General features: G+C 33.1%; 1 protein-coding gene across 2 annotated transcripts; it reads right to left on the minus strand.

Annotated features, from left to right (window-relative positions):
* Window positions 1-723: 723 nt before the first annotated feature.
* LOC105333476 (F-box-like/WD repeat-containing protein TBL1XR1) lies at window positions 724-14,907 on the minus strand. 2 transcript variants are annotated; one of them, XM_011436473.4, is made up of 15 exons: window positions 14,621-14,907; window positions 13,935-14,049; window positions 11,562-11,707; window positions 8,904-9,060; window positions 6,858-6,990; window positions 5,938-6,079; window positions 5,099-5,162; window positions 4,197-4,294; window positions 2,478-2,538; window positions 2,201-2,322; window positions 2,011-2,085; window positions 1,763-1,890; window positions 1,369-1,534; window positions 1,113-1,214; window positions 724-963 (listed from the first exon to the last, which is right to left on the minus strand). In XM_011436473.4, exons 2-15 carry the CDS (start codon window positions 13,990-13,992, stop codon window positions 937-939), a joined length of 1,479 nt encoding a protein of 492 aa, XP_011434775.1. In that variant the 5' UTR covers window positions 13,993-14,049; window positions 14,621-14,907; the 3' UTR covers window positions 724-936. The 2 variants fall into 2 exon arrangements, 1 of the variants encoding a protein (XP_011434775.1); XR_010708923.1 differs by lacking the exons at window positions 724-963; window positions 1,113-1,214 and having other exon boundaries at window positions 1,396-1,534; window positions 1,674-1,890.
* Between the last annotated feature and the right edge of the window lie 457 nt (window positions 14,908-15,364).

Here is a 15,364-nt window from a genome sequence, read left to right on the forward strand (position 1 = left end):
TAGTTTTAATGATATCACCAGATAATTTTTAGGTTCATACAGAATAAAAATAAGGTTCATACAGAATTAAAATACACGTACAACTTTTTAATTTTTTTAATTCCATAAAACTTTTAAATCTATTTACTCATACTGTAATTATCTATTTTCTGCATGTTTTTATTTTTGGTACAAGAATACAAATAATGACTACATAAAGAACTAAAAATGACATAGCTGCCATCTCCATAAAACCAGTCATCTTGTGAAATACAGCTTTTGAACAAAGGCGTATCAATAATGCACACCTAGTTATTTGTTATTGTTCAAAACCTTTTGTTTATGATAAACAAGATGTGGTTTTAATGTCTCAAGAAAACAAAAACCAAATACTAGTATAGTTTAAAATACAGCCTTTGTATACCTTTTCTGACAGTAAAAAAAGCCATTTCAATTCGTCATTTTTCCCAAGTTCTAAAGCAACAAAATTAATAACATGAATTTTTTTTTTCTTTTTTGTATATTAGTATAAAAGTAGCACTTTCTGTGAGGTGGAAAGATGACAACACTCAAATCAAAACACTTATACACAAACACTTACACACCTGAGATCAATATTACTTTAACAATTTTCCCATGAAAACTAATATAGACCTATTAGTATATATATATACACACACATGTAATGTGAACAATATGTAGTTTCTTCACAATACGATCTTGTCATCTTTCCCTTCCTCTATATTGGTCAGTGGACTGAATGCTTGAGAGGGAAGCATTGGACAGCTTGGGTGTGACACGGTGCTGTAATGATGTGGGCGGGGCTCTGAGCCTCTCTCTGGGGCTGGCTGGTGCCTTCAGAAGGCAGGACAATGGTCTATCAACTGCACACCATCAACACATATCACAGACAAACAATATTTAACTCAAGAACGTCTCAAGGTTAACTGTGGAATATCATTTTCGCAAGTCTAGGACGAACACCTGGAACAGATGAAGAAGCTATGTAAGTACATACATCTTGGTGTTGACATGATCTAGTTAAAACTAAACTTTCATTTAATAAAGAAATAAATTTCTTTGCAAAAAATCCAGTGGCATCTAATTCTTTTATTTTTTTTTTATAGACTTACTGATCCATCTGATGCACTGGCTCCTACTTTGTCACCCCGATGATTCCAGCACACCTCAAATATTCCACCTGTCCCTCGGTAACTATGCACTAACTGTCCACTCTGGAAAACAAATAAACATCAATGTCATTGTTTCTGATTCATATAACACTTTTGTAGGTTTTAATTTGTAACACCATCAACGTGAAATCATGAATGGTTTGATAACTTTGCAACAAAAAAGATGTGATCTACCAACAAGCAAACAGCATGTTACCTGAACATTCCAGATATGGACACACTTGTCGAAGGATCCACTGGCCAGGTATTTGCCGTCGGGACTGAAGGCCACACTGTAGACGGGCTCTTGGTGTTTGGTCAGGGTGTGGAGACAACGACCCTGTTCTACCTCCCATAACCTCACTGTCGAGTCAAAAGATGCACTGAAGAAAAACAACAAGCATACCATTAATTACAACATATATGGAAACATATTATGATAAAAAAAAATGGACTACATAGCTCTGAGATAAATAAATGACCTGTATGAAAAGTTACAGGTAGAGCAGTGAGACTCGTTACCTGGACAGTATGAGTGGTACATTGGGGTTGTTTGTGAGATGAATATGACCTGTATGAATAGTTACAGGTAGAGCAGTGAGACTTGTTACCTGGACAGTATGAGCGGTACATTGGGGTTGTTTGTGCCGGGCCCGGTGGGGCTCCATTTGATTGTGTAGATTTCTTTACTATGGGCCTGGAGATCATGCACACAAGGATCCTGTCTCATACTCCATATCTACAACATCCCAATCTCTTACTCTCACAAAGCAAAATAATCAGAAACAATAACCTGTAATTTTTATTCAAAGATTACCACCATTACATGCATGCATGAATACATGTATAGGAACCTTACTTTTAATGTCATATCATCTGAGCACGAGGCAAGAAGTTGACCTTGTGGATCCCATTTGATGGCATTAACTTCATTCTGCAATACATTATGGGATCAAAATAAATGAAGTTATGTTTAGAGAAGCAACAGTGATGAATCAAACAAAGCAGTTGTGCTATTAGACGTCTGGCATAAACAAACAAAATCCTACTGTATGTCCTTGGAATGTTTTCATTGGACGCTCCATTCCTAGCCTACACACATGGATGCATTGGTCGGTAGAGCAGGATGCAAATGTAGCATTACTCTGCCAATCCACGTCCAGCGCGGGGGCTGTTGATGATAAACATAATAATGACGTGTTAACCTTCTTCTTCACATCGTAAATTCTCATTTCCTTTTTTTAACTAATGACTACTTGCTAATTAATGAATCATCTTTAGAAAAGATAAAGTGAAAACAATGTGACTTTGGTAGGCATGACTCACCAGAATGAAATGCGAATTGCTGTGTACAATTTCCTGAGCTAGCATCCCAGATTATTGTGGTCTGAAAGAAAACGAGAGTGAATTAAACTTAATATACATATAAATCTTGAACACTGTACGAACAGAAATTTTAGCCCTGGCTCCACTTTATTTTCCTCTAATTTTCCGTCATTTACAGTGGGGCTGAAAATTTCAAGTTACTTCATTTTTACCACAATTAGGGCAATCTTTAACAATCAATATTGGGTGGCAATGGCCCTGTACACATTATTAATTTACTAATTTACATATGAGGGTCGATTAAAAATTCATAGACTTTGCAATGGTTTTTGGGAATTGATTCATAAGATAAAATTGACCTAAATAAGGCCGACATGTTTGTCGGATGAGAACAATCCGTTCTGGCAGATCATTTATTCAATATTTACCAATAAATCTGATGGCCCGTGAATTTTGTTTTTCTTGATATTTGTTTCTTATGTTTTTTTTAATTTGCTTGTAAGTCAACAGGCTTAAATAGCAGGCATTATCTTATAAGTATTTTTCAGAGATTTCTCCTTCAGATTAACAGTTACAACAGACTCTAAATCAGCTATGTTCAGATATTGTTCAAACAATAATCCTAAAAAAAAGTCAATTCCATCAGTAGTTTTACTATTTTATTTTATTTTCATTATTACAAAAGGACTATATATGGTTTGAGCCTAAAATGGCCCCCTAAAATGAACATTGTCATTTTACTGTAATTCTTTGTTTTAGTTGTACAAATATACATTTGAAGTTTTTTCATAATTTTCATTTTGATTTTAGTGCCCACAATTTAAAAATATGACATCATAAAGTATACCTTTTCCCGCCATTTTTGCATTTTTAGCATAAAATGGCTTGTTTTGAGGCAGTTTTTCTTTAAGGAAACATTGAGCGACTACTTGAACAAACAAAATATTTTCACAAATCTTTCCAATACTTATAAGTGACAAAAAGTTCGTTCTTGTTCAAAGAGTCGCTCTATATTTCCCATTCGAAAAAAGATAAGAAAAATGTCAATTTTTGGTTGATTTTGATTGAATTATAAAAATAGCGTCACTTCTGACGTCATATACTGCCAGTGAGTGCATATAAATCAAATGAATAGGTGAAAAACATATTTCATGTCAACTCTTTTATAAAATAACACCACAAATTAATGTACCTGAATCATTTTAAAAATAGTGAATTTTGGGGGCCAAATTTGACTAATATCATATATAGTTTTTGGTATCTAAAATCTTAAGATCAATCAAATTAGTTTATTTATCTTAAAAATTCTACACCTACATATTTAATCGAGCTGTGAAAATGGAAATACACGAAATACAAAAAAATACTCCAAAACAAAACATGTCAAAAGTCAAATCTTCAGAAATTGAATCCAAAAGTGAATAATATCAAGCACTCAACTTAAGCATTGTTGTGACATTTTATGGCAAAATTTTGATGTGATATACCTGCTGTATTTGGCTGAACAGAAATCATTTACAAAAGATAAGATGTTTAATGTTCTATATGAAAACCATTTCAAAATTCATTGAATTAAAGTTCTGAAAACTTATTTTGCAGCCAAAACAGCTCCTTCTCTACTTTATTCTTTCGCTTGGTTGATATCAACTTTACAAATATGTTCCTTGAATCTTTTCTCTTGAAAACAATTTAAGTAAAAAACATTCCAGGCAAAATTACCTTGTCTACACCTGCACTTAGAATATAATTTCCTCGTTTATTCCACTTCAGAGCAAAAATTGGTCCTTTGTGTTGCCCTAATGTGTTCACTAGTCTTCCTGCAACAGTTAAAAGGATAGCGAGTTCAGAAAGATCAAGAGAAACAACTAATAATATTTTTTAACTGATAATTTTTTTCTGCAATACCAGCACCGAGAAAGATTGATATGCATGTACATTTATATATTTTATTAAAAATGAATTTTTCGTCTATTTCTTTTGAAAACCGATTGTAATTCATACAGGTCTACACCGACAAAATTGAAATCTTCTCTCTCCAGTTAAACAATATTGGCGCTTGATTATTTGCATTCCTTGCTATAAAGGCAATGTCAACTTCAATTCAAGTAGGTATGATAAATAATTTAAACATTGTTCATTGATGTTTTCTTTGTACTTTTGGTGTTGACTTTGCATGGATTATTTCTTGATAGATTGAAACCTAAGCTATATTGAGGGTATGGACTCCTTAGACTAGCTCCTGCTGACCATTAGACTTCCAAGTATCTGTACCAGTAGTTACCATGGTAGCCTTCACATATATGGTAAAACAGCTGTTCTTTTTGGTTAACGTTTTGATTGACAATAATAATAAATCACATACTTTCACAGTTTTACTAAAAGAAAATTTACTAAGGAGAGACTAAGAACAGTTAAATGCTTGCTTTGGTGGTTCAAACAGGCTATGAATGTAGCCATTATTGCAAAATAAAATACATATTCCACATCAGCAGACAAGTCATATTTTTCTGCCATGATAGTTAGTTTCATACCAGCATGAACCACCACAAAAATCAAACTTTGGGGTTGTTTTATTGCCTTTAGATAACCTTTGTTAATATACTGATGCATGATGTGACTACCTTCTGTACTCCATATTCTGGCATAACCATCGTAAGACCCTGTAGCCAGTAAAGTCCCTTCACACTGCAAAACAAATAAACAAAATACATGTACATTTTTTCAGTAAGTTAACCATTTTAATAATATGCATTTCTTTGTACTTTTTCTAAACTATTACACAGACACTTGCGAATTGTTATGCATGTTAAGAACCCCCTACGTTGTTAGAACTTAGAACCTGAGTTCAAACCATTTGTGTATGTTTTATATTATAAAATATGTTCAAACCATAAAAAAATACAATTATTAATTTGGTTTCCTAGGTCTCAAAGGTTACATTTACATACATTAACAATACTAGCACTCACAGAACTACACCCAGCAAAACACAACCAATTCAGGGTTGGACAGGAAATAGCGGTGCTGGGATTTAACAGTGGTAAATACCAGTATTTCCTGTCCAACCAATTAAATACACATCTCTACACATAAAGACTACGTAATCAATATTCTGTGTTGCTGCCTCTGTGTTGATTACAAAACACACAATCTACAATGCATAGTGATGTTAAGGACATTCAATTTTTGTGTGTTAAAACTTGGTGTATGTCCAGTATCACAAAACACTGATATCAAGAGACCTCAAAAAAGTTTCAGAGACAAATAAAACATTGTTGATCTATAAATAAATTATCATTATTTACACTGTTCAAATGTTTTTTTCAATCATAGACAAGTTTTTTCTGTCAAGAAGTTTGTTTCTGTAAAGGCGGTTACATTATAATTTTGATCTTATACTTGAGTTGTTGGCAAAATAATTCTCATGTCCATGTAATTACAGACAATACATGATACTTACGTTCCAGTCTAGAGAGGTGACATCTTTGTTACTAGGGACTTCTGTACCTCCTTTCTGAATACAATGTCGGAGGACTAACTGATTCGCACTGTAGCAACTGTTGTCATTCATGTTCCAAATCCTCGCGGTCGAATCCCCAGATCTGAGCAAATTTTTCACAACTTCATAAATGTGGCAGAGAAATAAGACATATCATGAATTACACTGACATAACTTTTGTTGATCTTAATCATTGTTATTAAACTTTGGATAAATTTTCCTTTTTACAAAAAATTTTTTCCCCAATAATAGAGAGGCTAAGCATTTGAACGTGTACGTCTACGGGTACGTTTAGAACTACAAGTATGTTTACACGTACAAAAATTAAGCGTATGTTTAATAAACTGTACTTGTAAATGAACGTGAAAAATAATTAGATTTAACATTTTCAACATGTTCAATTTACTCTCACTGTTCATGAAATAATTCAATGAATTTGATGAAACCAAAAGCACAGTCGTCCTTAACCTATCGTCTGCTTTACATAAAACAACTTTTGATATACACAAGGTATGTATTTCTTTTGAAAAATGCTACAAGTTTACACCTCCGTGTACTTTTAATTTTACACGTTTTGTACAACTTGTAGAATTACGCGGCATGCAGAAATTATGACGTATTACACATTAAATTAGGGAATTCCCCTATTTACACGTACTCGTACACGTACACGTTCAAATGCTTAACCTCACTAATATGGAGAAACAGCCTAAAAAAAGTTACAACTTTTATAGTTGATGAATGATTTTCATAAATCAATTTGATTCATTTCAATATTTCTATTTTTTTTAAAATCAGCCTTTTTTAAATTATACTTTAACAAAAAAATATATATATACATATTTACTTTTCATGATTTCAACAAACAAAAATTTAAATACCCTGATGCCAGTAGATCATTGGTGGGATTCCATGCACATATGAAAACTTCTGACTCATGTCCTCGTAAAACTGTAGCTTTGTTTGTGGGAATCTCTTGTCCAACTTCCACTTCCATAGCATCAGTGTGATTCGCTGAATAGGAAATAATGAGTTCAGATTGTAAATTCATGAAAAAGAATTATGTCCCTTGATCTCTTTGTACTTCCATCAAAAACATAATTTTGAAATAGACTATAACTTCACTCATTTACAATTCACTGAAATAGACTATAATATTTCCCCAACTCTGGAAGTTTCGCTGACACAACAAAATGAGAAACAGACTATAGTAGCTGACTGCATGTGTAGGTGTCACAACCAGTTCAACAACCTGACTTCCCCTATATCTGATTTTCCCATAGACCCGTCCACACACACAACCTGAATTCCCTTTTGCTATCAAATAATGGAATCTTCTTTACATAAGAGAGATGTTGGAAGATTGCCAATATGAATGTATTATTCCGAAATACCTCAGTGCAATTGAACTCTTCAACATGTTCACGGTATATATAGACATGATTAAAATAGATCAAGTGTAAATGCAGGGAAGTTGTTTGCCAGATTACAAAGGAATGTAGGGTAATTTTCTTGCTACACGTTTATCATCTGTTGGATCTAAGCCAACATGATATATACTTTATTCAAAACACACATAAAGAACACGAACAGAGGTTCAACAAAGTTCAAGCCAATGAGCATTCAGAAGAGCTGCTGTATCTTTTACCAAGTCCTTCGCCGCGTAATGGTGACACATAAGTCATTACATAGTATAGTCTTGGTTTATCACAAATAGGATGAATGTTATTTGCTGTACGAGGCAGAGCAAAGATCAATACAAATTAGCAAGTTTCTTGTTGTTGAGTTATGACAAGAGTACAAACCCAGCTGGGTCAGAGCGTTATCGATTTTCCTTTCTTTGTGTGAAGGACATGTCTGATTATTGACGTCAATGCTGATCTTTATAACTTAAGAAACCAGTTCCCTCTTCCCACTTATGCAGACACCAGAGGCTTACAAAGGAATCCTCCAAAATGCTAGAACCATTTTAACAAGTCCTTGGACTTTCGGTTGGACGTAGCTATCTATTTCTTGGGTCAAAACAAGTTGAAAATGACGCAGTTTCAAGCGAAATATGCACCGATTGCGTAGTCATAGCTCAAAAGCCAGACAAATCTTGTCGATTTCAAAGAGCAATGGCTGAATGGCCAGCAATGAAATAGACAGGCCTACATCACATTGCTGTTTGACACATCTACCCAAAGTCCAAGCTCTTGTTAAAATGGTTCTAAAAGCAAGGAAATCCCCTGAAGGGTTAACACCAGGTCACTCTCAAAACATACAGTACATTGCTCTCATTGTTCTCAGCATGTTTATCTCATTCTATACAGCTTCCAATAACCTGGTTTATCTTTCAAATCAACAAATCTCAGAGTTTTCTATTTTTTTGCCTAGGTCAACAGTTTCATGTCCATGAGCATAATATGGACCGGTCCAGAGTGATATATCTGTAGCTGTAACCCCCTGGAGAGTGAGTCAGACCTGCACAGGTCTGTCAGATGTTATCTGAGCCCAGCCTACATTGGATTTATTATGACTTGTTAGCTGCCAGGCTGGCAAATCAATACACCACAAATAATCGACCTTCACATTGCCTACATTGATTATCAAGAAAACCCACAAGGCATAAACTGCAATAAATAGCAATGTTTTCCTGTGTGTCATTTAGTGTGAAGATAATAGAGGCAATAGCTTTACAGTCATGTGCCCCATTAACGTAGGCAGAGTTTTTCCTTTGTGGCATGTACAGACAGATTCCAATTATAAAAAAAATACCTGCCTTTTATGTAACTAGGTCACAGTAAAACTTGTATAACTATTATTTTTTTCAACAAAGCACAGGTGTTTGTTGGCTTTTTATCAGAGCCAACTCTGCCTAGTGGACATTACTTGTTATCAACCTGAATTAATCCTTTGTCTGCTTAGTGTTGCCTTGTTTTATTTACCGATTTCTGCAGGCGTAGCCTCTTCACCGTTAGTGCTGGCAGGTTCTGTCTTGATTTTAGGAGCAGGTTGAGCTGCTTGTTTCTTAGACTCCACAACATCAGGCATCACCGCATCTATCAAAGTCAAAGCTTCTATGTTTTTTGCCTGAGCTCCATCCTATACAAAAAACAAAAAGTTACGACGTCAGATAAAAGTGAACAAATGTAGGTCATGGTATTTATTTTGGAGCATTAAAAATAATAATCTAATTAATCACTGGCGTCAATATTCTATTGTTTGAATGACTTCAAATTAGTGGGTCTGGAATTGCATACACCAGTAATACACCATCTAATTATGTTATGTTCTGAGGATGCACTTATTATTTAAAATGGGTTCATGTTGATTATTTACATGGAAATTCTCAATAACACTTTATACTGGTAATGTAAACTATTAACTTATAATGGTCATAACTACTAAAAACATGAAAGTTCTTGCTTTTCCATTCTGTAAGAAGCAAATATTGACTGCCGTAAAAAATCAATCTTGGAACAAAAACCTTTGTGTTTTTCAATCATGCAAAAAAAACAGTTGTTCTCAGATATGCATGAATTTCACAAAAGATTCCAATATGTTAAGGTCAAATAATTGATCTTGTTTCCGTTCATTAATGAAAAGCAATTTTGCTATGCATGTTCAGACATATTTATGCATTTTATTATCAAGGAACGAGGAAGCTTTATAAAGCAGATCACAGCCTTGGGTGGAGTAATAAAAAGCAAACTGCATACAAACTGTAATTTTGAATGGCTTTATCAGTGACTAACCCAGAGGTTATCTAACCAGGACTTTTGCATTTGAATTACAAGGCATGTAGGGGAATTCTTATCTTGCTGAACTCTTGGTGCTACCTGATCAAATTTTTCACATCTTATCTCCAAGACATCATATTTCTTTCAATTAACTGAGCTAAGTACACATTTTTACACAATACGAAAAACTGGAACTGTCCTAATGGGTCTAACTCCCCCCCCTGCTAATTTCAAATGGGAATCATGTAAATTTTATTAAAGTAACTAAAATGTAAAATTAAAATCTTAAAAGGATAAAAAGGTTTGTGATACATAAATTAAAAAAAAATTGTAAAACAAAATATTTTAGTTAACAAAGAAAAAAAATCAAAGTTGTCAGAACTTCAATGTAAATATATATGTAATACCTTTCTGTATCCAATGAGATTTGTTCATTTGTTATAGAGAGAAAAAACCACATAGTGACATTAACCCCTCCCTTTGCAGCAAATGAAAATAGCCATGCAATGCTCTTCTGTGAATAACACATTGAATTTGTTTCTAATCTGTGTCTGTGTAATCAATTAGTCATTTCAAAATTTTCCCACTTTCTTCTGTGGTACAATGAAACTCCAAATTGATTGCATAGTACCAAGATTTTCTTTGATGAGGTTGCATTTTGTAAAACTTGTTAACTCCCAAAACATTATAATGTAAAAAGGAGAATTTAATATCACAACTTTAAAATTTCCAAAACATACAATCATATCAATGATTTAAATTTCATATAAATTAATGCCCTATAGGGTCAGTTCATCAATTTATTTGACTTCTAAATTTTAACAGCTTCTAATTAAAGTTTCATTATTCAAAATAATTAATTTCTTTGTTATTAATGATGATATAATTCCTTTCCTTAAAATGATAGAAACTTTTGGTTAATGTGAAACAGTATTAAAACAACCTACAAACCACTGCCCATTTTAAAGCTGCTTGGTCCGATTTTATATCAAATTTTATGCACGCTTTTAAACGATGGCTATGCTTAGTATAAGTATAATAATAGACATTGCAGTAGTTTTTCCAGTCAATTATGCTAAATTTCAATGAAGAAAAATACGTACAAAATTTGCTAACAAAACAAACGACATTAAAAGGTACCGCATTATTTCGCCTCATGTTAAATTTCACCCCTGACGACGAGACAGGTACGGTTGCATTACGACTTTGACATCGCTTTAAATAAAGGTCGAAATGATCAGACAAATTACAAATAAACATGTGTTTGTTTTGTTCGCTAATATTTCTGAAGTCTGCTCTCTTTACAATCGATGCATAGCATGCGGGTTGAATAACCCCAATCATTCGGGGGACGAAACCAAGCGGTTTCCTTTTCTAAACATTCCCGTGATGCATTTTGGTTTGTGTTTTTGTTTGCCCAAAAAGAAATTATTTTCATTTACTTTGAATATTTCTAACTTTGAAAGGAGACTGATTCTGCTGGTGTATAGGAGAAAGTCCATAACTTTGTAAGATAAATGATTTGTACGGAAAAAAATTTGATACTGTAATAACAAAAAAATCGGACCAAGCAGCTTTAAAGATTATCAATTTTCCCTAATCACATGCTCCATCTAAACCAAGCAAAATGATATTACTTTCTAGTTTTATTATTCATGTCCAGTTGTTATAGATCTATCCCCCCTCCCACTTTATATTTGCCTTTCATAACAAACCCACATCCTTGTAACTGGTGAGAGGGCGTGGTTACAACTAATGTTCAACAGACAGTCTCATGTGTTCTCCTCAAACAAAAAAGCTTCCCACTTCAACACAGATTAGTAAAAGACCACAGGATCCATATGAATTAAAACAATGTCTGACCTCTCCAATGCTGATTTCAGCCTCTGTGTACTGCAGGCCTTTCATGATGATGTTGAGGAGAGCAGCAGGTGGAACCAAGGCTCCATTGATGTTGGACTGACTGATGTGGCTCTCAATTCCAAATGTGTACGCAGAGTGCACAAATCCTGGAATATATATAGACAAGAAATTTTATGAGACAAAAATTGTGTCAATGTAGTTTTTTTTTTAAAATATACACATGCAATGATTTGGATTGAGAAGATCTGCCCAATATTTAAAGTCAAATAGCTACAAAACTTGTTTAGCATTGTATTATAATGTAATATTTTCAAATTCCTTTCTGTACAAGATTTTTTAAAAAGCTTAGTGAACTGGAAATGACATTTAAAACAAGCCATTAAATATCTGTGTAACATGGCGGCTTTAACTGAATGTTACAGGTTACACATTAACTGTGACATGCATTTCCTGCACAGCATAAGCTAGGGTCAATGATCTTTCACTCGTGACTTCATTGATCAACCATATTTCTGACTTGACTCAGGGGCACGCTACTACAAAACCTCTTGCAGGTCAATAAATGTAATATTTACTTTTGAGTTTTATGTCATCACAACCCTAAACAAGCATATCGGTTTTACAATGCATTTCAGGTATCTGATTACGCTATGCAATAATAATATCAACTTATCAATACTAAAGACAGAGAAAAAAAACACACACACAATAAAAAAAGCAAGAGCTGCAGGCTGCAGCAGCAAATATTTCAGTACAATATATAATAGAATAATAAAGACATTTACAATTTAATGTTTTAATTTATTTATTAATCAATTTATTAAAAATATTTCTGTGCATGTCCAAGCATTCTCCCCCTCTCCTGTAACCAAGAGAAATGCTATATTTAGATCTCTGTGGAGGCAGCAAAATACCATTGATTTTTTTTCTCTCTCTCCCTAATTGGTAGACATAGAAACTTGTTTACTTGCAAGGGAAATTGTATACTAGTATCCATTATGTTCACATAACTACATGCCGGTAACTGTATACGACAAATTTTAATAAAAATACAATTAGATCAAATCCAATCATTAGCTTTCTTCAGGAGCTATCATTAGCACCCTCAAGATTGTTTTTTACATATTTCCTCTGTATCAGAAATACATTAACATCTCTCTGCAGGTTTTGTAGCTAAGGAATTTTCTAATAAAAAGCTATTGGTCGGTTTGAAGTAACATATTAAGAAGCTTATTCAAAATTAATTTTGTGAGGCATTCAAAATTTTCTGCCATGATTCATCCAACATACATTGTCTCTAAAACTATAGTGTGTTCCATAACAAAATGATGATGCTATTAGATGACAGAAATACAACGTCAGTCCAGTCAGTCCCCCCCCCCCCCCCCCCCCCCCCCCCACCCCCACTTCAAGAGTTAATAATTAAGTCTCTGAAATAATCTTATAAAATCTTATCCATTATCTTAGTTATCGATATTTTTTAGTAAATAACACACTTAAAATTATTTAAAGTTAAGTCTCTGAAATAATCTTATAAAACCGTATCCATTATTTTTTTATATATATATATTTTTAGTAAATAACACATTTAAAGTTATATACCGGTATATAATTAATACAATTTTAACCAGGAAAAACCACTTAACCATTAACTGTTGACTAATTTGGATTAATACCATGTTTTCATAAACACAAAAATATTTGCATTATTCAAGGAAACTCTCTTACATACCCTAGAATGCAGCACTGCTAATGTTTAACACTGATCAACTTTGCCCTAAATGGCCCTTTGCAACTCAATTTGTCTTTAAATATCAAAGTGTTAACAATATGCAAATCTGTGGAAGCTGTAGATATTCTCATTTTTATTCTGTTATTGTTTTGTTTATACCGGTAGTTTGGATTCGATTCCTATTATGCTTTCAATGAATAACAACAGTCTACATCCTCTCCCTTCTTCAGGCTCTTTAATTTTGCTTTGCAAATTCTATAAACTTTGAGACTGATACGACAACACTGCTTTCATAGTTTAATATTCCTATTTCTGAAATTTCATAACTTTTTTTTCAAAGTCACTGAAACAAAACCTGTTTAAAAACTGGTAATATTTATTGAGTCAATTTTAAGAATTTGTTTTTCCTCTCCTGACTCCGGTATTTAATCTTTAGGTCTAACAGTAAGTAAGAAATTAATTTTTTTAACCAAAATTTCATGAAAATCAAATTTAAAACCTTTTCATTAAATAGAAAATATTATAAATCAGCTAATATCTGTTAAAAAAAAAATGTGCCTGACCAGAAAGGTAGTTTTCGAACAGAAAAAAAGCATCCTGTTTGTAAATATAAAAAAATGGAAGAGGCAAAATCTACCAACCCGACTCCTGAAGGTATCTGTAAACCAGAAAGTTGACCTCATCACTTGTGAAACTCATTATTCTTGGTTTCAAAAGCCACAAACTTTCATTGCAGAGGCTGCTTTCACAGCCTCACTGAAACATAAAAAATTATCAACAAATTATCAATCAGACAAGGAAATAGACTGACAAGGTCCATGCAAATAATTTTTTTTAGTTTTTTATTTTTGACTACCACTCAAAGTATTTAGTTTTAGCGGTTACACATTTCTCCATTCACGTCCCTTTAAATCTAAACACGTTTGCAAGTTGCCTAACTCGAAGACACCTGCCTGCATTTTTTTTAAGTTGCACAGAACATACTTTTTAAAACAGACTATAAAATCACGTGAAATAATGAAATAGAACAGACTATAGAACTTCAAATTAATGCTGTTTTTGTCCTTTCCTTGAAAACGCACTATAAAAGAACACGTTTAATATGATCCGTGATATATCTGAATATGGTCAAGAAAAAAAACTATTTTATATCTATAACTATAAACATGAATTAAACAAGCTTCTAAATTTCAAATATGTCCACAGTCCAAAGAAAATATGTCTTCATGTATCGACATTGATCCTCAAATTCATGATGCGATCATAAAATTATCAATCATATTATTTTGATGATTAAATTATCAACAAAGTTAATTCAAAAACTCACCAAATAGTGCTAAGAATCCGACTTTTTAACAAAACACCGATTCAAAACTATGGAACAGACTATAAAAACATTAATCGAAACTACTGGCAATTTATGAATTAAAACGTGTTCTAAACGATTTAAAAAGTATCTTCTAGTACTTCCAGCACAGAATAATCCAAAAATATTCACTTCACTTAAGTATAACACATGTAATCGCAAATGCGTCCCAATTTCGTCACTGTATGTATTCCCTACCACTGCTCGTCCTTCTTGTCTGTACAATGGCGGAAGATATAATATTATGCACTATGTTTTACACGCGTACCAACAATGTATAAATATTCAATATTTTGAACTAATATTCCTATTTCCTTAAACCATATCTAAACATCTAAATCCCCAGAGATACTTTTAGACATGTATGCCATCAAAGGTCTGAAATCTTGCATGATTTTTTTTAGTATTCATGCGCATCGATACACGAAAGAAGTCCGAAATTGCCGATGTCAGTTAAATCATTGAATGCATTGTATTTTTACCGATTATTGCTCATATAGTTTGATTAAATATTTATGATATAATTGGTATTTTTAAAATTTCACTACAGTTTGAGGAATTTGAAAGTATGGAAAACCCTCATTTCGATAAAAGATGACTAAAGACTGTTCTATTTATGGGGATGTAAAATTTTACAAAGATTGTTTTTCTCCAGGGAAAGTTTACTGCAGATGATCAAATCAACTGTAAAAATAGATTTAACAC

Source organism: Magallana gigas, chromosome 8 (genome assembly GCF_963853765.1).
Source record: "Magallana gigas chromosome 8, xbMagGiga1.1, whole genome shotgun sequence".
NCBI classification, from domain to species: domain Eukaryota; kingdom Metazoa; phylum Mollusca; class Bivalvia; order Ostreida; family Ostreidae; genus Magallana; species Magallana gigas.

Coding starts and splice junctions, on each gene's coding strand:
- LOC105333476 (XM_011436473.4), bottom strand. CDS start 13,992: ATGAGTTTCACAAGTGATGAGGTCAACTTTCTGGTTTACAGATACCTT. Junction 6,991..8,903: donor GGCTACGCCTGCAGAAATCG/GTAAATAAAACA, acceptor TTTCCTATTCAG/CGAATCACACTGATGCTATG. Junction 1,535..1,762: donor GTACCGCTCATACTGTCCAG/GTAACAAGTCTC, acceptor GTTTTTCTTCAG/TGCATCTTTTGACTCGACAG.